General features: G+C 46.5%; 1 protein-coding gene across 5 annotated transcripts in view; it reads left to right on the top strand.

The window, feature by feature from the left end:
* Positions 1 to 25,872, top strand: part of BCAR3 (BCAR3 adaptor protein, NSP family member) — a 222,219-nt gene that overhangs the window by 76,523 nt on the left and 119,824 nt on the right. For 3 of the 5 annotated variants that reach the window (XM_060411939.1, XM_042251091.1, XM_042251086.1), the window contains exon 2: positions 23,538 to 23,865. In XM_060411939.1, coding sequence (XP_060267922.1) covers positions 23,549 to 23,865 — 317 coding nt within the window. In that variant the 5' untranslated portion in view covers positions 23,538 to 23,548. Of the gene's footprint in view, positions 1 to 13,250; positions 13,326 to 15,171; positions 15,424 to 23,537; positions 23,866 to 25,872 lie in introns of those variants that run through there. The other 2 variants (XM_042251089.1, XM_027972216.2) reach the window with 2 other exon arrangements.

Here is a 25,872-nt window from a genome sequence, read left to right as displayed (position 1 = left end):
TGGATCTTTCTAATCCAGATCTCTAGGGGAAAGAGCTGGGAATCTGCATGGTCAAATTTCCCAGGTGATTCTTATGATGATCAGGCAAGTTTGAGAACACTGATATCAGGGTAGGAAAGAGGAGTTTAGAGAAGATTGGATGGAGGAGAGGTTTGGAAGACACTCTGGGAAGGGAGCAGGGAGAGATGGGCCAGGCAAGAGGAGAGCCCTGGAGAGAGGTGAAGGAGAGGATTCATGTTAGGAGGGCTCACATTTGGGATGCTGAGCAAGGATCTACCTGGGGAGCTCTACCGTGAAAGAAGAATAGCAGACTCAGTTTCTGGTGTTCTGGTGGGGAGACAGAACAGTGTGCTCTGAAACATTTGTGGGTCTGAGTTTGGATCATCTCTCCTCTGAAGAGTTGTCTCAGCTGTAAATAGGGTGGTTGAAACTTGAATCAACTCGTTGGCGTTGCTTCCTTTGACTGGCTGTCCTGTCTATCTTTCTAGGCCCTTATTGTCTGGCTCTCAGGTCCCAAGAGCAGATGGTCAGTACTTGTCATCTGGGTTTCAAAGCAGAAGTGCTCCATTAAGTTATCTCATCTCTGTTTCCAAACAGAATCAGTAAACAGTCCATTCTAAAAAGGGGTTTACACCATCCCCCAAACTTTATGGGCTTAGATAATTCTCTGAGAACTGGGGAGGGTCCCCTTTTCTCCCTTTTGTGCAGGGCAGCTGGAGTCTGGGACCTGGCACCAGAGGGACACGTAAGTGGAATCAACAGCCACTGGTGTGGTACCACCCTCTCCTCCATTTTTTGCGTATCCCTCCCCTGAAACTCCCCAGGGAGCCAGGTGAGCTTGAAGCAGCCAGTAATGGAAGGAGAGACTTGAGCTTTAGAACCCTGTCAAATCTATATTCCTCTCATACTTTCTGGACCTGTGACTGTGGGCAACTTAACCTCAATTTCCTCATCTGTAAAGTAGGGATCATAATACTAACTCAGGGCACTGCCATGAGGATCAAATGGCCAAACCACGCAGAGATGCCAGTTGTAGGAACTCAAGCAGTGGGCGGGGCTGGCCACCATCAGTCACTATAGATAACACTCTGCACTGAGCCCAGAGCAAATGGGAGAGGGCAGAGTGGGAGAGGGGAGGGAGCTTGCAGGGGGGCGGGTGGGGGGAGGGTCCCTGGAGTTCCTGTTGAGTAGTTTCTGTCCCTGCTGCTGCTGCTAAGTCACTTCACTCATGTCCGATTCTGTACGACCCCATAGATGGCAGCCCACCAGGCTCCCTGTTGCCTGGGATTCTCCAGGCAAGAACACTGGAGTGGGTTGCCATTTCCTTCTCCAATGCATGAAAGTGAAAAGTGAAAGGGAAGTCGCTCAGTCCTGTCCGACTCTTAGTGACCCCATGGACTGCAGCCCACCAGGCTCCTCCATCCATGGGATTCTCCAGGCAAGAGTACTGGAGTGGGGTGCCATTGCCTTCTCCTGTTTCTGTCCCTAGTAGTTGTCAAATCATTACTGTACAGTCTGTGTTGACAGAAGCATTTTACTTGTCCTTTATTTTCTCTTTGTGACCAAAGGTGGTAACAGTATATTATTATTTCTTTATAAAGTACCTCCAGGTCAGGAACCACCTGATCTGCTGTCCCCAATACTTACGTTCTGTGGGACACTCTCTAAGGTGTTCGTTAGCAGTATACTCTGAACAAAGAAACAGAAACTGCAAGTCTAATCAGCTGGAGCACATCCCCAAGGAAGGCCAACATGACTCAGTGCAGAGTATGCGAGGATTATTCACTAATTTCCTTCCATGTGGTGCATTTGTCACTGCCTGGTCACACTGTGAGGAAGTGCGCCTGTCACACCCTCCAAGTTCATGAGCCCTGAGACAGACGGGGTCACATGGGGGGTACACGGGGGCTTGAACTTCCTGGAAATGCTGACAACTGAGATGTCCCACTCCCATTCAGACGGGTCTCTCCAGCGGGAGGATATTAGGCTGCACATGGTCTTAGCCTGCCTAAGCCTCAAACAGGGAAAAGGAATTGTCCCCAGTTGCCCGGGGATGCCCAGGATGATGGCTGACACCTTCCACTGTGGGAGGCTGCTGAGCCAGGCCTTTGCACGTGTCACCTGGGAGGCTGGTTAGTGCACGGGTTCTGAGCTCGTAGGTCTGGGGTGGAGCTGAGATCAGCATTTCTGACAAGCCCCCAGGAATGGTGAGGCTGCCACTCCCTCTCCACTCAAGGCAGGAAATGCTCAAGGACTCGGCATACACCTGTGACCCGTCTACGTGGTTTCCTGCCATAGCGGGTATTCAAGAGTGCATGGAGGCCCAGACTGTGGACCCCAACTCACTGAAGACTCCCACTCACCCCCATCCTGTGTCTGAAAGTCTGTTCAAGAATCCAGTTCACAAATATCTACTGGGCACCTCCTACCAAGTGCTGGGCAATGTGTTCAAGTCTTACTCCACCCCAGCAAGCTTGCTTCTTTCAAGAGTCACACCGCTATTCCCCACCATTCTCAAGCCATTCAACCCAAACTCATGATCGGAGGTGATGTAGGCAGTGAAGTCAGAGAGGCCAGTCAAGGGCCCTCCACATCTTAGCCATGTGAACTTGGCTAATTTCTCTGCCTCTGTTTTCTCACCTGTGAAATGGGTTTACTAACTTTTTCCTCTCTGTGTTGCTGAAAGGATGGATTGAGATGTGGTAAAGCACTTAGTCTAATGCTAGGAAACATAGCTGTTATCATCAAAATTTTAAAATTTTTATTTATTTTTAATTGACACTCTACAGTGAGCCTAGAGCAGTGGGCTCTGTTGTAATTGCTTTACAATATTGTGTTCGTTTCTGCCATACATCAACATGAGTCAGCCATCGGCATACGTATGTCCCCTCCATCTTGAACCTCCCTCCCACCCTATCCCACCCCTCTAGGTTGTCACGGAGCACCGAGTTTGAGCTCCCTGTGTCATACAGCAAATTCCTGCCTGCTTATCATTGCAGTTTAGGCTCTTTTCTCCCATCGAACGTTTGGTGATCTACTCCTCAATGCCGACACGCTAATTCCAGGGCACTTTGTTGTTGTTCAGTGGTTCAGTCCTGTCCTACTCTTTGCAACCCCATGGACTGCAGCAAAGCAGGCTTCCCTGTCCTTCACCATCTCCTGGAGTTTGCTCAAAGTCATGTCCATTGAGTCAGTGATGCCTTCCAACCATCTCATCCTCTGTTGTCCCCTTTTCCTCGTGCCCTTAATCTTTCCCAGCATCAGAGTCTTTTCCAATGAGTCAGTTCTTCACATCAGGTGGCCAAAGTATTGGAGTTTCAGCTGCAGCATCAGACCTTCCAGTGAATACTCAGGACTGATTTCCTTTAGGATTGACAGGTTGGATCTCCTTGCAGTCCAAGGGACTCTCAGAGTCTTCTCCAACACCACAGTTCAAAATCATCAATTCATCAGCGTTCAACCTTCTTTATGGTCCAACTCTCACATCCATACATGGCTACTGGAAAAACCATAGCTTTAACTAGACAGATCTTTGTTGGCAAAGTGATGTCTCTGCTTTTTAATACACTGTCTAGGCTTGTCATAGCTTTTCTTCCAAGGAACTTGACTGTGTTCTATTGGTGACCTCAATACTGTCAACAGGACCATCAAAGGAATTCCAAATGGTTACCACCTAAGATGTACCCCACACCAACTGAGTAGGGTGGGGAGAGAGGATGTTGGGGAGGGACAGGTTCATAAGAGGAAGGAATCAGAGAAAAGAAAAGGACCAGATGTATGACCTCAGCCAGTTTTCCAATTTTCTGTCCCAGCTGCTCTGCCTTTGGGGTATGGAGGTACCTCACTACTGATAATGCAGTACCACTGGCTGTAAATAATTTATTTAAAAAATAAACTGATAGACATAAGCTTGTCCTTACCATAACACCAGTTTTACACATCCAAGGGATTTAAAAAATTTTTATTGTAATGTTTCGTCATGGCGTTTTCCAAACGTACACAAAAGTAGAGCATAACAAACCCCAGCTGTAATATTTATTCACATTTTAGTAACCAAAAGGTGTCTTGAATGAAAGAGAAAGTTGTGGAATCACACCTCATGCCCTGGGCTCGAATACCCCAGGCATTCACATGTGAGTAAGTTATGCAAAGTTAATGCGTAGCTGGAGAAAAGGTTGAGAACTCTTCCTCTTTCTGATCCACTTCCCCAGTTGCTCTCCCTTCTCTCTAGAGACTTGTAATGACCCTGACCTCCCAGGGATTGGTTGAGCCTAAAAAATGGGTGGTGGGCTTGGAGCCTCACAAGAAGAGAGAACAGTTCCTCCTTGGCTCCTGCCTGACCTCTGGTGCTCTGGGAAAGTAGGGAAGGATCAGGACGAGGCTAGAGGCAGATGCTAAAGCTGAAACTCCAATACTTTGGCCACCTGACGGGAAGAACTGACTCATTCAAAACGACCTTGATGCTGGGAAAGATTGAAGGTGGGAGGAGATGGGGACAACAGAAGATGAGATGGTTGGATGGCATCACCGACTCAATGGACATGTGTTTGAGTAAACTCCGGGAGTTGGTGATGGACAGGAAGGCCTGGCGTACTGCAGTCCAAGGGGTCGCAAAGAGTCGGACATGACTGAGCGACTGAACTGAGAGGCAGAGCTGAGAGCCTGATGGCTCAGGGCTAGACTGTGCTCTGGACCCTCGGCCAGCTTCCTGCAGCCATGTGCCTGCAGCCACGTGCCTGCAGCCCCCGCCTCCTCCACAGTAGCTTGTGTCCCTTTTGTAGACTGACTGCTGTTCAGATAAGGACTGTAAACAGCAGAGTAAAAGGGGCAGGTTAATCTGCCCTTGGGCTGTGTGGAGCCCCCACAGGGGGTCTGGCACACTTGTCTTCCCTGAAGTGTAGGGAGGCCATTTCCCACCCTCAGCAGCAGCCGCACTTGAATGGGTGGAGCGTTCCCCCAGTGGTAGTGGTCCTCCCAGACTCATCACTTTTCCAGCACGTTTCTTCTGAGAAACTGTGATCACCACTTCCCAACAGGGTATCCCCACAGCAACTCAGACGGTTGTTGTTGCTGTTGTTGTTCAGTCAGATCCGACTCTTTGTGACCCCATGGACTGCAACATGCCCGGTTTCCCTGTCCTTCACTGTCTCCTGGGGTTTACTCAAACTCATGAACAGAGAGTCAGTGATGCTATCTAATTCAGGCAGTGGGATCTATGAAAAGAGGGTCGACGGGGAATTAGAAAGGCTAAATTTCAGTCCTGGCTCTATTATTTAATTGGCTTGGTGACTTTGGACAAATTCCTGAACCTTAATACCCTTATTCTAAAAATGAAATGATGACGTTTTACCCCAGAATGATTTTGAAACTCACCTAAATACTGTTAATTCTGTTTTCTTAACTGGACTGGCTGTAGGCCAAACTGTGAAGTGTTAATTCAGCACTTTTCAAGTTCTGGGTCTGACCCCACCTCTCTGCGTGTTCCCAATTCCTCCTTCTCCACTTACCTCTAAAGCACCAGATGCCGCCAGGCAGCCAGTCAAGAGAACAGCCAATTAAATTAACCTACAGTAAAGGGCTGATCATTTAAGCTTAATAGAGGAAATACCCTGTGTTTGTCAAGTACTTGCTAAATGCCTGGCACTGAACATATTCTGTGTAGTTCTCATAGTGGTCTCCTGAGTTATGTGACGATCTCATCTCCATTTTACAAATGGAGAAAATGACCCAGAAGTAAGACACTCGCTAAGAATCACAGTTAATCAGCAGAAACTGGGATTCAGGTGTGTCTGCCTCTAAAAGCAGTGCTGTTTATCTGTTTATGTCATCTTTTTGAGGCACTATAATCTAGTGATTAAGAGCACGAAGTCTGAGCCAACTGGCATGGGTTCAAAGCTCAACACCTTTATATATCTCTGTGTGACCTGGGCAAGGACTGAGTTCTTATCTGTAGAAAGGGTTAAGAAAGTGCCCTCTCACGGGATTATTGCGATGGATGTGAGTCTGAGTGAACTCTGGGAGATGGTGATGGACAGGGAGGCCTGGCGTGCTGCGATTCATGGGATCGCAAAGAGTCGGACACGACTGAGCGACTGAACGGAACTGAAATCGGTGAATACACATACAGCTCTTAGAACAGTGCTTGACACATAGTAGTGTGTGCATTAGCTGTTCAGTCCTGTCCAGACTCTTTGCAACACCATGGACTGTAGCCTGCCAGGCTCCTAAATGGAATTACCTGTCCATGGCATTTTCCAGGCAGGAATACTAGAGTGGTAGCCATTCCCTTCTCCAGGGAATCTTCCTGACCCAAGGATTGAACCTGGGTCTTCTGTATTGCTGGTGGATTCTTCACTGTCTGAGCCACCAGTAGATATTATTTTTAATTATGAAAGCAATCAGTGCTCATTGGAAAAAATGCAAACAGATTAGGATAACATAAAGGAAAAAGCAAAGTTCCCTCTCACTTTTCTGTCCATTTAACCCCTCAGTATGATGGGAGGAAATTCTTCCAGACGTTTTATACATGTAGACACATAATCCCCACACAAATTCATTATTTTTATATTAATGAGGCAATTTTCTTTTTTCACTTAACATTTCACAGGTATCATTCTGTGTCAGTACCTATAGAATTACCTCATTTTTATCAGCTACATAGTATAGGCATGCTACAATTAGGCATTCCTCTGCGGATAACCATTTTTTTTTTAAGCTGCACATAACACTGCTGTGAATATCTTCCTGTGTACAGATGAGTGAGCATTTCTGCAGGACAGATTGCTAGAAGCAGAGTCCCTTGGTAAAGTGCATGTTTAGAGCCTAGGTTCTATTAAGTCATCCATTAAGGATTAACATTGTTTTACAAAAAGAGCATGGCAGAGGTCAGTGCCTAACACAAAGGAATGAGCAACTAATGACAGAGTTTTAGGTGATAAGATTGCTAGGAAGATTTTTTTAAATAAGATGGCAGATGTGAGTGCCTCAGCCATGTCTCACACACCGTGCTCCTGGGCTGAACCCCACTCAGCTGGAAGGCCAACTTTGCTCTCAAAGGTTAGATGAGGACATCCAAGTAAGTCAGGTTTTCCCATGAGCCTGACTTCTCCTGTGTAGGGGAGCTGGTAGGCTTCATACTCCCTTCATCTCTCTGACTGTCCAGGTTCCTTCTTCTGCACTAGGACAGTGCTGGCAGGGCTCACCTGTACCTGCCACTGGGCAGTCTGCAGCCTCTAAACTGAGCCCTTCCCGGTTGTAACTCAGGAGGGCAGCCAGGTGGCCATTGCACCCGGTCTCACATACGTTTATTTCCTCTTTCTTTGTTTCCACAGTGAAGCATTTCTTCTTCAAAACTCCTCTCCTTTATTTTCGCCAGCATCTGTCCCCCAGCACTTTCCGTCTCTCCCTTCTCTGTTTCTCCGCAGCACAGGGAACCTCTATCACAGCCAGTCCTTCTCTCTGTACCTGTCCTGTATTCCCCTCAAGGACAGAAGTTCTGTTGATGTACTCACCCGCATGTCATGCTGGGTTGGTGATGATTTCCATATGGTAGGGCTCAATGAATTGGTCTTCTAAGTGACATTTTTAATAATAAAAATAATACATGCTTACTTAAGAAAAAATGGGAAGCGGGAGCTATGTGCGCGTGTATTCAGTCGCTCAGTTGTGTCCGACTCTGTGACCCCGTGGACTGTAGCTCACCAGGCTCCTCTGTCCGTGGGATTTCCCAGGCAAGAATACTGGAGTGGGTTGCACTCCCTTCTCTAGGGGATCTTCCCAACCCAGAAATCAAATCTGCATCTTCTGCACTGCAGGCAAATTCTTTACCATCCGAACCACCAGGGAAGTCTGGGACTGTGTAAATAAGAACATTAAAATCATCTGGAATTCCATAATCATCCACAGGCATTTTAGAGTATTTTCTTCCAATTATTGCCTAAGTTGAGAAGACTTCCCTGGTGGCTCAGACGGTAAAGCGTCTGTCTACAATGTGAGAGACCTGGGTTCAGTCCCTGGGTTGAGAAGATTCCCTGGAGAAGGAAATGGCAACCCACTCCAGTACTCTTGCCTTGAAAATCCCATGGACGGAGGAGCTTGGTGCAGGCTACTATCCATGGGGTTGCAAAGAGTCGGGTATGACTGAGCGACTTCACTTCACTTCACTTGAGAAGCTAATTAATGCAAAACTTGTCATCAAATTAAGGAAGTAACTGGGGATGAGGGTCCAAGTTCCATGAACTGGTGGTTCAAATATGTGCCTTATATAGAAAATGAGCCTGTGTTATCAAGAACTCCATCTTTTTCCACTCATCCATTCATTCAGTAAGTATTTATTGAGGATCTGTTGAACTGTAGTCCTCCCACAGTGACTTTTCTGGCTGATATGACTGGGCATTTATGGCCATCATATAGGCCTCTTGATGCTGAGTTGACTTCTCTGCTTGGAAGACTGGGATTCCCATGACACCACGCCCATGGCTAGCTCTTCATGGGCCAGGAGCCCAGAGGATAAGAATTCTGAAAATACCAAAGTATTTGCTCCTCTGGTCTATGTCAGAGCTGCCCCTTCTTTGGGACAGTGGTTTATTATATAATAACCTCAGGGAATTCTCAGTTTCTCTGTGACTGTTCAAGTTCAGATCTTCTGTATGACCTTCATCAGTGATAGCTTAAGCATCTGTTGTTCCTTACTCGTTACCATGTAGAGCTGAATAAAGCTTAAATTTTAGGAGTTATTCTTCTTTAAAGTGCATTTTGCCCGATGCCTGCTCCAGCTACCTGTTAACTAATGATGTTACAGGGTGAGGCTCAGCAAATTACTCTGTGGCAGGTGGTGATCAATGCCTGGGCAAGTGCTCCCTGACAAAGCCTTGCACATTGCCCGAAGTCATCAGCTCCATTTCATTGGTTATGCTGTCCTTTCATGTGTCTCTTTGGTTAAAGCAGCCCAGGGTTTTGCTGTCTAAACATTAATGTGGAAGCTAACTGTATACTCAAAGAAGTGTGAATCCTCAAATTGTTTATAGCACAGCCCACATCCATGACATTACATTATTTAGCTTTAGGGAGCTTTATGATGTAATACCAAAGATGAAAGGACAAAGGGTCTAGAGGCCTGGAGCTCATTCATTCATTCAATAACCATCTCCTGCCTGCCAATTATGGGCTTCCGTAGTGGCTCAGCGGTAAAGAATCTGCCTACAACACAGGAGACCCAGGTTCGACCCCTGGGTCAGGAAGAGCCCCTGGAGAAGGGAATGGCAACCCACTTCAGTATTCTTGCCTGGAGAATTCCATGGACAGAAGGGCCTGGTGGACTACCACCCATGGGGTCAAAAAGAGTCGGATACAACTAAGCGACTGGCACACACACACACAAATTATATGCTCCAAACTAGGACCTAAGTAAAAGCAAAACCAGGCATAGATCTCAGAGGCTATAGAGCAACAGATGTTAAACAAAAATAAACGTGTAATTATGAACTGTGACAAATTCTGGAAAGGAAAGAAGACTGTGAGGCACACATAATCTAGGAATCTGCCCTGCTCTGGGTTTCAGAGAAGGTTTCTCAGAGAATAGAACGTATGAACTGGTTATTTGATTTCATGGGGCCTCAGTCTTCTCATCAGTAACATGGGGATAATACTACCCCCTTTGACTCACAGAGACACTGAGGGAAGAGTGATGATGTATATGAAAAACTGAAAAATGCTCAGTGCCCCTATGAGTAAGTGTGTTGCTCCTCAGTCAGAGGCAGCTGTTCCCTGGCTTCTCTATATCTGTCATCACGCCAGGCATTACTCAGGCACTCAGCCTGCAGACCTTTGATCATTGTTCTTCACTCTGCCAGGCAGCTGGGTCAGATAGACCTGGGGTTAGCCTGGGTTCTTGCACTTTTATCTAGAGTGAATTTGGGTTAAGTCACTTAACTTCTTTACTTTTCTCATTTGTGAAATAGGGGCAATAATAGTACCAATTCACAGCTTAAAAGTTGTAAAGCACTTAGCATAGTTCTTGGGTTGTAGTTACTCCTAAAACAGTTGCAGCTACTGTTACTCTCATTGTTATCATTGCTGATTATTAACTCTTGCCAATTATTTATTGGTAATAACTTTGGCCCTTAACTTTCATTTCCGCTGTCATCAGCCAGGTCAAAACTCTTGTTGTGTAACAATTGGCTATTGCCATGGACTTCTAATTAGCGTCCCACCTTGGCTCTCACTTCTCTAGTTCATTCCGTATGGCTTCTGGAATGAGCTTCCTAAAAAAACATTGCTTTACATATATCAATTTTTTCTTTAATATCATCATTGAAAAAATATTCACAGTCCGTACCACAAAGAACTAATATGGAAGAGTGTCCTATAAAAATAATAAAAAGACCTACAAGTGGATAGAAAAATGAAAGTATGGATTCCAAAAAGGAAAAACAAGTAGCTACTCAACATGAGTACTTATTATGAGACCTGAAAATTTAAATTGCACTACAATTCACATTTTACTTATCAGATTGGCAAAAATTCAAAAATTAATACCTTCTGAAAAGGATGTGGAGAAATAGACATTTTCTTACATTGCTGGGGTGTATAAACTCATATAATCCCTGTGGAAGGCAACTTGGTATTACTTATCAACATTGCAAAAGCACATACTTTTTGACTTGCAATTTTACCTCTGGAAAGTTATCTTAGAGATTACATATCGATACTATATATAAAAGATTATTCATTGTGGTATTGTTTGTAATAGGAAAGGACTGGAAACAAGCTAAATGTCCATCAATACAGCATTGATTGAATAAAGTATAGCACAGTGCATCTCTTCAAAGGGATACCATGCACTAGTATGGGGAAATCTGCAAGACATATTAAGTGAAAAAAAAACACAAAGTGTAGAACTATGGCTATAGTATGTTACTTTTTGTGTAGGAGTGAGGAATAATACACACACTTAGAGAAACTCCGTCAGGTACACATTTTAAAATCAGTTGTTACCAATGGTGGCAGAGGGACTGTCAGATGGAAGAAAGAGTTAAGAAGGGAACTTTCCACTGCATACACTGTCATGTATATATAATGGCGTGTGTGAGATTACATATATATACACAGATATATATGTGTGTGTGTGTACATATATAAAATTTGTGTAACAAGAATCATATTCCTAATCAAAAGGTTATATTAAAAATACCCCCATTACTCATTCATTAATGTATTGAGCACCCACTGTGTGCTAGGCACTGGCGATACAAATGTGAAAGTAGTTGTGATGTGATGGAAAGACCACTGAACTTGAAGTTAAAATATCTGATTCAAATCCTGACTTTGTTTCTCACTAGCTACGGCTCAGTGCATAGTAGACACACATCAAATGTTTGTTGAATGAATTTATGGTTGAAACTACTTAATCTTTCTGAGTCTGCTTCCTTCCATATGGTGGTGGTGGTGGTTTTGTCGCTAAGTCGTGTCTGACTCTTGAGACCACATGGACTGTAGCCTGCCAGGCTCCTCTGTCCGTGGGATTCTCCAGGCAAGAACACTGGAGTGGGTTGCCATTTCCTTCTCCATTCCTTCCATGTAAATGTTATCTAATGATTTCATGTTATCTAATGATAGAGATGCCTCCTACGTCACAGAGGTATTGTGATAGGATGTGTCATCAAGTCTAGTAATAGTTGAAGAAAACTATCATATGCTAGGCACTTTCACATCTATTATTTCCTTGACTCCTAACATTTATTTTCTCATTCACTCATGAAGAAATAGAGGGCCTGGGAGGAACAGTGACTCACCTGAGTCCTCTTGGGTGTGAGTTGTTTCCTAGTCTTTGTTACTACCTTGTCATGATGCTTCATTAGTAGAATTTTTACCCAGTGTAGGTGCTCAGGGAATTTTGAAAATCAAGAAAAACCAAAGTTTTACCACTGTTCTCAGTGACACTTCAGAGTAGCAGAAAGTCAGTAAATGCATTTCTAATAATTCAGTTTACAAGTATACCAGCTGGTTTGTTTGACATTCTCTGCACTAAACACTTTGGGAAAATCTAACAAAAATTAAACGTTTATGCTTCTAATGAGGTAGGAAAGATAAAGACTAACCCACAAAAACACCCATAAGGAAAAGATAGAAACTGATTCTTGAAGATGCTACACTTAGAATTTTGCAGATTTGCCAAGGGCTTGTCCTCAAAAGAATGAAAATGATATAAAATATACCAACATGGCACAATTAAAAAATTTTTATTGGAAGAAAACATATGGACAGAGCAGTGTACAGATCAATTTTTATAAAATGAGAGATAGTTAATTTTTATTAAATAGGACATGTCTATGCAACCAGCACTTGGATCAAGAGAGGGAATATTACCAGCACCCAGAGCACCTCTGGGTTCCCCTTCTATCACTACACACCCCTCAAGATAACCACTGTCTTTACTCTTAACATCATAGATATATTCTGTTTTTGAAGTTTGAAGTGAAGTCGCTCAGTCGTGTCCGACCCTTTGTGACCCCATGGACTATAGGCTATCAGGTTGCTCCGTCCACGGGATTTTCCAGGCAAGAGTGCTGGAGTGGATTGCCATTTTCTTCTCCAGGGGATCTTCCAGACCCAGGAATTGAACCCGGGTCTCGCGCATTGCAGGCAGATGCTTTACCATCTGAGCCAATATACCCATTTGTGTCTAGTTTCTTTCACTCAACATCACATACTATGAGAGTCACACATCTTGTTGAGTGTAGACATAGTTCATTCATCCTTATAGTAATCCATAGTTTTCCTCTCTTCTATTAATGGACATTTGAGTTGTTTCTCTTGGGCTCTTATTGGAGAAGGCAATGGCACCCCACTCCAGTACTCTTGCCTGGAAAATCCCATGGATGGAGGAGCCTGGTGGGCTGCAGTCCACAGGGTCACTAGGAGTTGGACACGACTGAGCAACTTCACTTTCACTTTTCACTTTGACGCATTGGAGAAGGAAATGGCAACCCACTCCAGTGTTCTTGCCTGGAGAATCCCAGGGATGGGGGAGCCTGATGGGCAGCCGTCTATGGGGTGGCACAGAGTCGGACACGACTGAAGTGACTTAGCAGCAGCAGCATAAACATTTTAAAACATGTCTTTTGGTGAATATTGTATATATCTTTGTTGGGTATATAACTAAGGAAGGAGCTAGGTCAAACACTTATGTTAACATAGAAGATAATGCCAAACAGGTCTCTAAAATGTTATACAAATTTCTCTAATTTTAGGTACTCTGGTGGGTGTGAAAGGAGATCACAGTGCAACCTCAACTTGCATTTCTGAGATAAGCTGAGAACCTTTTCGTATGTTTTTTGACTTTTTGAGAAATAACTGTTTATCCTCGCTTGCAAAATGCCTGTTGAAATATTCTACTTATTTTCAGCTGGGTTTTTCTGCCTTTTTCTTGCTGATCTGTGAATGTCCTTTATATATACTATGTAAATCCTTTTTTGGATATGTATGTTGCAATTATCTTTTCTCTGTGGCTTGATTTTTCACTAATGGTGTCTTGGAATAAACAGGAGTTGTTACTATTTAAATTAATTATTTATTCTATTTTTGGTTGCTCTGGGTCTTTGTTGCTACACGGGATTTCTCTCATTGCAGCGAGCAGGGGCTACTCTCCAGCTGCAGTGCGGGCTTTTCACTGACTGGCTTCTCTTGTTGCGGAGCAAGGGCTCTAGGGCTTATGGGCTTTAGTACATGGGCCCCCAGGCTCTAACACAGGCTCAGAAATTGTGGCATGGGGCTTGCTTCCTCCCTGCCATGTGCGATCCACTAAGGTCGGGGATCCAACCGGTGTATCCTGCATTAGCAGGTGTATTCTTTACCACTGAGCCACCAGGGAAGCCCAGGAGTTCTTAATTTTAATGTTATCTAATGATCAATGTTTCCCCCCCCCCCCCACCTTATGGTTAGTACTGTGAGTGTTTTAAGAAGTCTTTGCCTAGCTTAAGGTCATGAAAAAAAATGTTTTGATGTTTACTTTGGATGCTTTTATTGTTTTATCTTTCACAGATTTAAAATCCGTCTGGAATTGATTTTTTGGTATAGAATAAGGAAGGAGAAGGCATTGGCAACCCACTCCAGTATTCTTGCCTGGAGAATCCCATGGGCAGAGGAGCCTGGCAGGCTACAGTGCACGGGATGGCAAGAGTCGGACATGACAGCGACTAAACCACCACCACCACCAAGGGAGATGTCAAGATTCTTCTTTTTTTCTCCATGTGGCTTTTCAGTTGATAAGCATCATTTACTGAAAAGACCACCCTTTCCCCAGTGCATCACATCAGCATCTTCTATGTAAATCAAGTGACCTTATAATGTAGATCTGTTTATGGACTCTATTCTATTGTCTATCCTTGCTGCTGCTGCTGCTACTACTACGTCGCTTCAGTGGTGTCTGACTCTATGCGACCCCAAAGACGGCAGCCCACAGGCTCTGCCGTCCCTGGGATTCTCCAGGCAAGAACACTCAAGTGGGTTGCCATTTCCTTCTCCAATGCATGAAAGTGAAAAGTGAAAGTGAGGTCTCTCAGTTGTGTCCGACTCTTCGTGACCCACGGACTGCAGCCTACCAGGCTCCTCCATCCATGGGATTTTCCAGGCAAGAGTACTGGAGTGGGGTGCCATTGCCTTCTCCGTCTATCCTTGCTACCAATTACTATTTCTATAGTTTTACAACAGGTCTTGATAACTGGAGTCCTCCACTAGGCTCTAATGTTTTACTCTCCCAAGCCATCTAGTACCAGAGTGCAGCTTCCACCTCCCACTTGGCTGTCAATGTGTCCAGATGGGTGTAATTGATTTGCTTGTTCCCAGGGCTCGGTCATTTGGGGTTACCTGGGTCTTTATCCCATCCCTTTAAACAAAGCCAGCCAGGTGTCGGCAGACAAGCAAATCAGATCTGTTGGGTAATTGAATTACGCGGGGAGGGGAGAGGTGGGTAAGGTGAGGTTGTCTCCCCTGGGGGTACAGTGACGAGGTGGTCGATATACATACATCTGAGGACTGGCTTCTCAGGAGGTACGAGGAGAGCCAAACTAAAATCCGGGTAGAGGAGGGCTACGCGAGGTCAGCGCATGTAAATGTCGCGGGGGGTTCCGCAAGGCTGTGCGAATAGGCTCGCTGGGGTGGGGCCGAGAAGCCGCAAATCACCAGTTGAGGGCCCGAGTGCGCGTCGCCGGCTCAGAGGCGCGCCTGCTGCTGCCTGGGCCCGGGCGGGGACCGGGGAGGGAACCGGAGCCCCAGGCGCCCGGTGCACAGAGACGCGCGCCGGCTTCCCGGTGGGCGCGCTCCACCGATTATGAGCCGCTCCTGCTCCTGGAACAGCCGTGGCGCGGGGCCGACCGTGCGGTTCCTCTGAGCCCCAGCCCGAGAACCCGGGCGCCGAGGGGGGAGGTGAGTCTCCGCCGCGTGTCCCGCGGGGGTGCGGCTTCTCCCGGGGCGCTTCGGTCTCCCGCTTGCCTTGGAGGACGGACTGGGAAGTTTGTTGGCGAAAGTTGGGCTTTGGGGAAGGTAGAGCCAGCGACCCCCTACCGCTCCCCCAGCCGAGTTGGCGACTGGGGGCTGGAGTGGCTGACCTGGGGGCGGGGTTGCGCCCGTAGGGGGCCTCTGAACCGGCTGGGAGTCCCCACACAGGGCCTGCGGCGGGAGGCGACGTGCGGCGAGCATCTCTGCTCTTTGCATCTTCCCGGGTGCTGGTTTCTCCGACCCCCTGAGCGTCCAGCCGCGCCTCCCGGTCCCCTCCCTCTCGGCCCCAGAAGCCGGAGCGCGTCGCGGGATGCGAGGGCCAGGGAGGTGGGGGTAGGGGCTGCTCCGCTGGAAGCCCTGGGCTTGGAGGAGGCGAGTTTCTCCACTAATCTCTTGGAAAGTCTGCAAAGCAGGCGAAGGCGCCCGCCCCGTAACTGTTGACAACAGCTCCCTCCCTCTCTCCCTTTGTTGAAAAAGAATGAATAGTTGGTTGTGTTGCTCCCTCTTCGTCGGAGAAGGGAGGGAAGGGGAGGTGAAGGCAGGGAAAGGAGAGACGGTGGGCGCAACGCGAAGTAGGTTCCGGTCTCAGCTGGTCTTTCCTTACCCGCTAAGGCTGCCCCCACCTTAAAAGTTTGATCAGGTGTACACAGTCGTGGGAAGTTCAGTGGGCTCCAAAGCAGCTGTCGAGGCGGTGTGTTTCTTGGAGGAACCCAGAGGGTCGTGCCTGGGCTTGGGCGGGGGTGATGGAAAACTCTGGTTTTGGTTTTAACTCGCTTGAAGCAGGGTGAGAAGGTAAAAGATTGTTCTCCTAACCTCATGTATCTTTCACCTGAAGCCATTAGCTGAGATAGAAAGTAGAGCCGTGCGTTCAGCCGTGCATTTGAAACCTTGACTCTTATCTACCAAGGCTACCCAGATCTTTCCAAGGAAGACACATTGGCGGAGGGAAGGTCAGTTTGAGAACGGATAATCTCCCTGCTTGTTGCCAAGGAGTGAAGCGAGATCCGGGAGGAAGGGGGAGACCTCTGTTCAGAAAGTCACAAGTGGGAAGGGGCTACTCAGTTAATACCGGGGAAGCCACAGGCCAAGCAGTTGTACGTGAGTGTACAAGGGGACGTATGGAATGTAGCTGTAAACAACTTGCCACGCTAATGGCTCTCTCACGCCCTGACTCCAACCTTCCCTGAGAAGCCTGACATTTCCAGAATGACTAACAGGAGATCTCAATCTCCTATTCATATAGAGAGGACTGCTTGTCGATCGGATGCTAATCTTAAGACCTTTATCATGTAGATGCTGTGCTGTGTTGCTTGAAATTCAATCTATGGAAGAATTATTCATACATCAATCATTTGACTAGACTTCATAATGTACTTCAAAATAAAGGGATACTCTTAATTCCTGCACCCAGGCAGAACTTCATTCTGAGTGGATAAGCCAGCTTTCTATGTGTGGTTTGCCATCTCCTCTTCCTGTCTGCCTCTGCAGAGAAGATATACAACCACAGATGTGGATTGTAACTTCTCTGTCCTGGTCATAACAGGGCAGCGGAGGGGGTTACGTTTCCAGGGTTTAAAATATGACAGAAAGCTCTTAAAGCCCACATCCCATGACCATCTGTGAATTTAACTTGAAAATATCACATTTCAGAAGTAAGATTGAAAAATCCAAACAAATAGACTGCTTATCTCTGCCTCAACTTGCATGCGATCGTCAGTTTCTTTGAGACTATAAAGGAAGGGAGTCACGCCTGTTGTTCACAAGCATTTCCGAGCATAGCTGCTGACCAGGGTCAAGAAGGCAGCACATAGGTGGGGAGTATGTCAAGCTCACGTTCATCTCTACTGAGATTTCAGCTCTTTGAATGTACACGTGGGTCTCATATTTTCCTATCAAGATGTAGAGTCTTTGACCTTTGTGTATATTTCAAGATCTGGCTTTAGCCGGAGTCAGGACAGTGTGTCTGATTACCTGCACAGGTGAAGTCAGATGGCCAAAGTCTCACCTGGGCTTCTATTTTGAAGACTGTGTGTGGGCTCACTTCATGTACCTGTGTGTCTGTGCCCCTGTCATACCTGATCGGGCGTCATTACATCTTTTGTTCTCGGCTTAAACATCTCCCTCTTCATCTTTCCCGGCTGCAGTCTTCCCCAGAAGCAGTGACCTCGTTTGTGAGCCATCACTGTGATGGGGATGCAACCACAAGCAAGACAGACGTGGTCTCTGCCCTGCTTAGAGGAGACCTCCTGTTTTTGGAATGCTTGCTGTATGTCAAGGGCTTTCCATACACAATTGCATTTACTTTTCACAACAGCTCCATGAAGTAGATGTTGTTACCCCATTTTTACAAATGAGAAACTGTCAGAGAGGTTGTCACTTGTCCCAGGCCACACAGTAAGTCAGTGGCAGAGTAGGGATTTGAATCTGTGTTTTACTTCAAAGCCTAGGTTCTGAGTCACACCGTGTTTGATTTTCAAAAATTAAATAGTACGTAATGGCTAGGAACATCGCACCATGTTTGATTTTCAAAAATTAAATAGTACATAATGGCTAGGAACATCAAGACAGAAACATCTCCAAGTGGAGAAAACTTGGGAGCCAGAAACTGGAGACTTGAATTTAGTCTCCATCCTGCTCTTCCGACCCATGTGTTCCCATCTCAAGACCCTCACATTTGCGGAATCCCCCGCCTGGAACCGGAGGGAGTTCAGTCTTCTCTTGACTGGTTGCTTCTCTCTTTTCAGGTCTCATGTCATGGTTCCCTCTTCAGAGAGCTTTTCTCAGACCACCCTTTCATGTTCTTTAGGGCACTTATGACTGGGATAGTCCCTAATTTGTTTTTTTATTTGTGTTGATTGGACTTCCCCATCACCGTGTAGGCTCCATGAGAGGAGGAGCTTATCTATTCTGTTATAGCCTCAGCTCTAGTACATTGTAAACCCTCAGAGAATGAATGTATATTGAGTGAATGAACATTTATTTTCCTTATCTGGAAAAGGGAAGGGGCTTGATCCTCTGAGATCCCATCTATGTATCACGTGCTGAGATTCTGCCTAGTGGTCAGCTGTGGTAGGTGGCTTCTCTGGCAGAATGGAAAGTACGTACCTTGAGCCTAGATTCTATCACTTCCACCTCTGGATTTCCCCCAGGTTCCTGGAGTCTGGAAAAAATAAAAAGTAGGAAACAGAGCAACCCACAGATTGTAAATGAGTTTCTTCCACCTGTAGTTCTCCCTTCCATTCCCCACCCCACTTTAGTTTATTGTTGTTTGTTTTTATAAAGTTGGGTCTCTGGCCAGGGCCCACCTCCCTCACCGTTGGATTGATTCAAGCTTGACATTTGGACCCAGGCTGGAACCAGTCTTTCCCAGTGACTAGTCACAGGACAAGGCTATATTTTAATGGGGAAGAGTCCCAAGTTAGAGGCAGCAGGCTGTTGAGGAGAGCCTGGCCTGTGTATTTCCAATTTATCTGCAGCTGAGAACTTGAACTGGAACACGGGAAACTTCAACTAGGAACTTCAGCCAGGATGAATGATCTTCATCCTCCCATTATTAAACTGCCTCACAGCCTTCAGGTCGGCACCCCTTCCTCAGGGAAGCCTTTCGTGGCTGCTAGATTCATCTAGCCCCCAGTTCCCACTCTGCGTGCCCCCGTAGCCTGGGGACTCACCAATACATAAAGTCATTACTTACTGTCTGCTTCCTCCATAGGACAGGAACCTCTGGAGGACACCTGTTTGACACCATCGACAACACCCACACAGTGCCCACCACATAGGAGGCCCTCCTTAGACGTGTGTTGGATAGAAGAATTAGTGAATGCTCCTGTTGACTGACTATTCCTCTGCCATTCTTTTCTGTTACCCAGAAAGTAAACTGAGTGTCAGTTGCTCTGTACCAAAGAAACTCACTTACCTGGTAGTTCTCAAACCTGGCTCCACATTGAACAGTATTGCAAGGATTTTGATAAGACTGATGCCAGGGTCCTATTCACCCAGATTGTGACTTCATTGGTTTGGTTCACGGCTTGGGTGTCAGAATTGTTGAAGCTTCTCCGAGGACTCTTAATGTGCATCCAGGTTGAGAGCCTCTGCTTTTTCAGAACTCATCCCTGGCGTTGGTCCTTATAGGCTTGAAGCAGTCCAGGTGAGAGAGGGCAGGGATATAATTCATGGAATATTGCATGGTTCCTGACAGTTTAAGAGGTACTTTCACATCTGTTATCACATCTGATAATAACAAGCTGACGGATCTACTCTCTGGTTTAAATACTCCCTTTATGTTGATGACTCTTAAAAATCTACATTCTGTACTGGCCTCTGACTGAACATGTGAGTATCTAGACTGTTAGACAGAACTATCCTACTGGTACCTCACACTCAACAGCCCCAGTGGTGAGCTTGTTACCCGCCGTCCTGAGGGGGTCACCCCTTGTGCTGGTCAGTGATGCAGCAGAGCACCATCCTCCCATGGTTGTGGGCTCCTTCGTCCCATACAAGAGGCCTTGAGCTCTTGGCCCCTTGCTCTGCCCTTCCTTTCCCTTCCCGTGGCCACTGTCCCAGGTCGGAGTCCTTCATCACTCCTTGCTGGCTTGTTGCTGGTGTCTGACTGACCTCCCCACGGCCCTTCTGTCCCCTCGAGAATCACCAGAGCTCCCTACCCAGGCACAGACTGGACTCCATCCCTCTCTTCCTGAGTTTCCCTAGCACTGACAGGCAAGTTCAAACACCTCAACACACCCTGTAAGACTTTGTGATCTGGTCCTAAGCTGTGCTTCTTCCAGGAAGTGCTTCTCAGCCTCACTCGAGCCGCACTGCACAACTTAGGTGCCTGAGCCTGTGCGGGTACTTCCCGCCTTTATGCATCTACTGTTACCACATCGTCTTAGAAGGCTTTTCCCTACAGTTTGCAGCCTTTCAAAATCCTTCATCTCCAGTGATGCCCTCTCTGAGATCCTCCTTGAGCCCTTTTATAAAAATTAAGTGTTCTTCCCTCCAGCATCTTAAGGGTCCCATCAGTGAGTATATTACAGTTGACCCTTGAACAGCACAGGTTTGAACTGCATTTGTCCTTTTGTTGTTGTTTAGTCCTTCAGTCGTGTCTGGCTCTTTGCAACCCTGTGGGCTGTAGCCCACCAGGCTGCTTGGGATTTCCCAGGCAAGAATACTGGAATGGGTTGCCATTTCCTTCTCCAGGGGATCTTCCTGACCCAGGGATCAAACCCGTCTCCTGCATTGCAGGTGGATTCTTTAGCCACTGAGCCACCCAGAGTGGGGGTGGGGGTGGGGGTGGGGGTGGCGTGTAGAATTGCATAGGCACACTTATACACAGATATTTTTCAGTAGCAAATACTACAGTCCATGGTCAGTTGAATCTGTAGATGTGGGGAACTGTGGATACAGAGGGCTGTCTATAAATTACATGCAGATTAACCCTGAGTTGTTCAAATGTCAGCTGTATTCTCTTTGAATTCATAGTCAGGGACTGAGGTTTATGCATCCTTGTTTCTCTGAGTATCTTATCTGGAGTGGGCACTTAAATGTTTGTTGAGTTGAAAGTAGGAAAAGCAGCTGTTAACATCCCTCGAGAATACCCTGAGGTGTGGATAACTTGCCGAGGGCATTCTAAAGCACTTTGGCTCAGACTTGAAACAGATAGATCTTGGATAAGCAGAGAGGAAACAGGCTGCTGGGGACGCTGGAGCCAGTGTAACTCTTGTCTGTCATCCTAGCTGGAGATAGACGTGATCCACACCATGGGCCTTTGCACGCGGAGAGATTCTGGGGGATGGGGGTGGGGCTTTGGGTCTCCCCTCCAGGTTCTTGGGACTGATCCAAGCCTGTGGAGAAGAAAGGTACGGATAACTAGGACAGGTGAGAGTTCGCAACTGTGAGTGTGTACGGGCGGGATGAGGGAATCCTAGTCGGCTTACGTCATCTGTGTTCAGGAGAGGGCTGAGGAGTTTGGTTTCTTTTTTAATAATGATGATTAACGTGAAGCAAGTGCTGACAGTGTGCCGGGTCCTGGGCACACCCGGGAGGGGCCCACCCGGGGACTAAGAGTCCGTTGTCTGCGCCCGCTGGGAGCCGGGCCTTCTGTGTGGTCCCAGTTCAGCTTGGGGCAGACGGGCTTCGGAACTACCAGGTCTGGCAGAAAGCTGAGGACAGGGTTCAGATCATATGCCTTAAATGAAGGGCCTCCCTCCCAGCACTTCAGTGTCTCTCTCTGTCACGTGTGGGAATAGTGGACTGAGTGTGTCTGTGTGTGTTGTCACTTGTTTCCTCTGTGTACTCTGCTGACTGCTCTGGTTCCACCTCTTATTTTTACCAGATTCTGTTCTTCTTGACTGTCCCCAAGCCAAGTCCCAGGTCCCCAGGTCCTTTGTGGAACTGTCTGCAGTGGTGCTAGAGAGTGATGATTTCCACTCAGCACCACTCCCTTTGCAGGGGAGAGGGTGGTCTGTGAGGAATGGGATTGCACAGCTTGAGAACAGGCTGCAGAGTGAAGAGGCGTGTTCCTCCCCAGGCTCGGGGAAGGCCAGGGCGTGGGGCTTAGCTGAGCAGCTGTGATCTCTGGATCAGTCTAGTACCGTGACTAGTGGTACAGAGTCTGTAACCTTCTGTCTGCTGGGACTAACCCTAATTTTTATTCAAGCTTATGTTTCTTCTTCTCTATTTATTCGCCTTGATAATTTTATTTATTTGGCTGGGTCTTCACTGTTGCACAGGCTTTTCTCTAGTTGTGAGCTGGAGCTACTCTCTAGTTGTACCTGGGCTTCTTGCTGTGGTGGCTTCTCTTGCTGTGGAGCACGGGCTCTGGAACACGGGCTCAATAGTTGCGGCACACGGGCTTAGCCACTCTGTGGCATGTGGGATCATCCTGGATCAGGGATTGAACCTGTGTCTCCTGTGTTGGCCGGTGGACTCTTTACCACTGAGCCACCAGGGAAGCCCTATATTGGCCTTTAAAATATTTAATTTGGCTTAGATCAAAACCATAGTGGCTATTTAGAGGATGGAGGCGCTAACCCTGCTCAGGGTGAACTCTCTGCCAGTGGTGATGGCTGGGAACAACTGCTAAGGCTGCTTTCACACACAGCGTTTTTCATTTCTTTCCATGAGGCTCTGTACCACTTTTTTCTCTTTTTTGCCTTTCCCACTCTTCCCTGACTCCACAGACACCTATGCACAGTGCTTAACCCTGTTGGTGATAGGCCGGGGGATGATTGTACATGGAGCCCCCACCCCATGGCTTTCCTCTCCAGCTGAGCCCACTGATGTGTGGAGGAGTGGCCCACCTCCTGAACCCCGACTGGCTTCGTTAATTAGCGTACACTGATTTATTTACAAGCGCCAGGTCTTCACCAGAAGGAATCTGTCCTGTCTTTCTGGGTAGCGCAACTGAGGAGCTGGGTTGAAGGTGTTCTAGCAGCTAAGGAATTCCAGCCATCTTCACCTGTTCTTATTGTTTGTAGGGTGGTGGGAATGCATGAGCTCATTATCTTTCCTCAGTATTCTTTTTTATTAGTCATGCTTTTCCATCACCTTCAGTCATCTGAAGTAATAAACTGGCTCGGGTGTCTCTAAAGGCTCTGAAATGTATTTGCCCTATTCTGTTGTGGCTCAGTCAGTAAAGAAGTGGCCTGCAATGTGGGAGACCCAGGTTCAGTTGCTGGGTCAGGAAGATCCTCTGGAGAAGGGAATGGCAACCCACTTCAGTATTCTTGCCTGGAGAATTCCATGGACAGAGGAGCCTGGTGGGCTACAGTCCACCGGATCGCAAAGAGTTGGACACAGCTGGGAGATTAACACACACACATATTGGTGGATCTGCTGCCAAACCAGGAGAATTCCTCTATAGGATGAAAAAGGGGATAAGTAAACTTCCATCATAGTAAATTTCACAAGTGATGTTTATCCTTTAACACTTTGTGAGCATTTTCTTTTGTTACGTGATCTATTTCCATTTCCTTTTGTAAGGAGGAAGTCAGTTCTCATGGTTTTCATAGTTTTATGGCTTCACTCTCTTCTTCCCCCCTTAGACTTGAGGATCATGGCTGCGGGAAAGTTTGCAAGTCTTCCCAGAAACATGCCGGTGAATCACCAGTTCCCCCTCGCCTCGTCCATGGACCTTCTGAGCAGCAAGTCCCCTCTCGTCGAGCGTCGTGCAGATGCCTATCAAGACGTGTCTATACATGGCACCCTTCCCCGGAAGAAGAAAGGCCCTCCTCCCATCAGGTCCTGTGATAACTTCAGTCATGTGGGGACCCTCCCCCATTCCAGATCCCCACGGCAGCACTCACCTCTGATCCAGGACATCATCCAGGAGCAGCCCCTGCAAGACTGGAAAGGCGAAGCCTTCACCTTCAGGTAGCTTGTTTAATTTCACAAATGAAAATGATTTGTTTTAAAGGACTTTTTTTTTTTAAGTCTTTTTTAGGAAAAATATCAAACATGCACAAAGTAGAACAGATAGTTTAATTAACTCCCATGGACCCATCAACCAGCTTCAACAGTTATCAACTTGTGGTTGGCTGTACCCCACCCACTTTCCTGCCTCTGGTATTATTATTGTTTTCAGGCAGAGCTTTATTGTGCTGTTATTATTTTGAAGCAAATTTCAGACTTCATTTTATCTGTGAATATTTTGGTATATATCTTTCAAAGATAAGGACTCTTATTTTAAAAAACGTATAGCCACAGCATAAAAAACTGTAACATCTGAAAAAAGAACCATTTCTTAATATCATCCACTTTGGATGATATTAAGTGTATTTTAAGGTCAGCTTCCTGTATTATTAAGTCCCTCAGAAGGAACCACGGCATTTTTTTTTTTTTTTGCCTCAGATTATGAACTGCATCCATCCATTTCTATAGAGATGCCAGGATTTCTATAATTAGGATGTCTATAATTGTATAGGCATCCCCATTATCCAGAGCATGCCTATGAAACCTTCCATAAGCTGAGATGCTGTGAAAAAGTAGTTACCCTAGGACACATCATACTATACATGGATGCATGAAATAAATGGAGATAAAGCACAGATGCTCACGCACAGCTCAGGGCCAGGGTGACTCGATGCTGAGATGCTGCTTGTAGTTCTGGAGGGAACTTGGTGGTGCTGCTCTTGCTGCTCTGCGTGTGCACCACCTGTACGACAGCTTCCTGAAAACAGACAGCAAACACTGTTTTCGAATTTCACCTTTTTCCACGAAAGCAAAATTCCTGTTCAGACTTCTGTTAGTGAAATCAAGTACTAATGTAGGTCATTTTGTAAAAGCAAAGTAGTAGCACACTTTCAAAAAGCGGGGATACCTGTGTTTCGTTGTCAGCAAGCTGAAATAAATCTTGTTTGGTTTTGGATCCATCATTAAGTCAGCTTCAGAATACTTTAGAACAGGAATTGCTTTCTTCTTCTGTCCACCAGGGACCTGGGTAAATAAGACGCATGGTCGTAAAGGCTTTTTCTCTGGGTCTGAAATGGGCCTAGTTGTGACCCTGCTTGTGGAGCTGGTTTAGAACCGCTATACCCCTTTTTCTGTTGAGCAAGACCCGCAGCCTGTGATGCTGTTGGGTAAGCAGGGGGATGGTTTCTTCTGCTGTATCTCCTGACCTCTCTCTCTCTGTCCAGCCCTGTAGCACGGAAAGCCGCTTTGGTCCTAGCTCATTTATTTGTTCAATACCTGTATATTGAACACCTGTGTTACTTAGAATATGTTGATTTTGTAAGCACTATTGCTTCACCAGGAAAATTCTGCCCATATCCTCTAAGTATCTTAACTAAAGGGCTGGTCTGACATAGTCGACATTTTAGCTATCAAATCATTGCCCTTTTACAGAGTGGGGAAACATGTGCCCTGATGGGGTAGCAGAGGAACATGAGAAATGGTGTCCTCCCAGAGCAAACATTGTAGTGAAGGACCCAGATAATAAATACAAGTAAATAAACAAGACAATGGCGGGTTATAGTCAGTGACATAGAGGAAATAGTCATATCCTGGAGATTTATTGGGGTTATATTTTTTATAGAGTGGACGGTCTCTGAGGAGAAGAGTCAGTGGAAGGCTGTCCAGGCATAGGAAGAACAAGTGCAAGGAACCAGGGGTGGGAACATGTTTGAAAAACCCAAAACAGGCTAGGCTGACCTGTGGCTGGAGTGTGGCATGTTGAGAGACAAATAGTACACATGTTGGGAAAGGCCTAGGCAGGCAAGAGTTCAGAATGAGTTGTATAATTGCAGAATTACAGGAGAAGATAAGCGGAAGCCCAGATAGTCTCTGGAGAAAGCACTGGAGAGTCTGCAGGGTTTCTGACATGAGACCACACGGCTTCCCAGGGCGTTCTGGGCATCAGGTGGTTCTGCTCTGCAGAGTCCA

Source organism: Ovis aries, chromosome 1 (genome assembly GCF_016772045.2).
Source record: "Ovis aries strain OAR_USU_Benz2616 breed Rambouillet chromosome 1, ARS-UI_Ramb_v3.0, whole genome shotgun sequence".
Lineage (NCBI taxonomy): Eukaryota > Metazoa > Chordata > Mammalia > Artiodactyla > Bovidae > Ovis > Ovis aries.
This window is presented reverse-complemented; position numbering and strand designations above follow the sequence as displayed.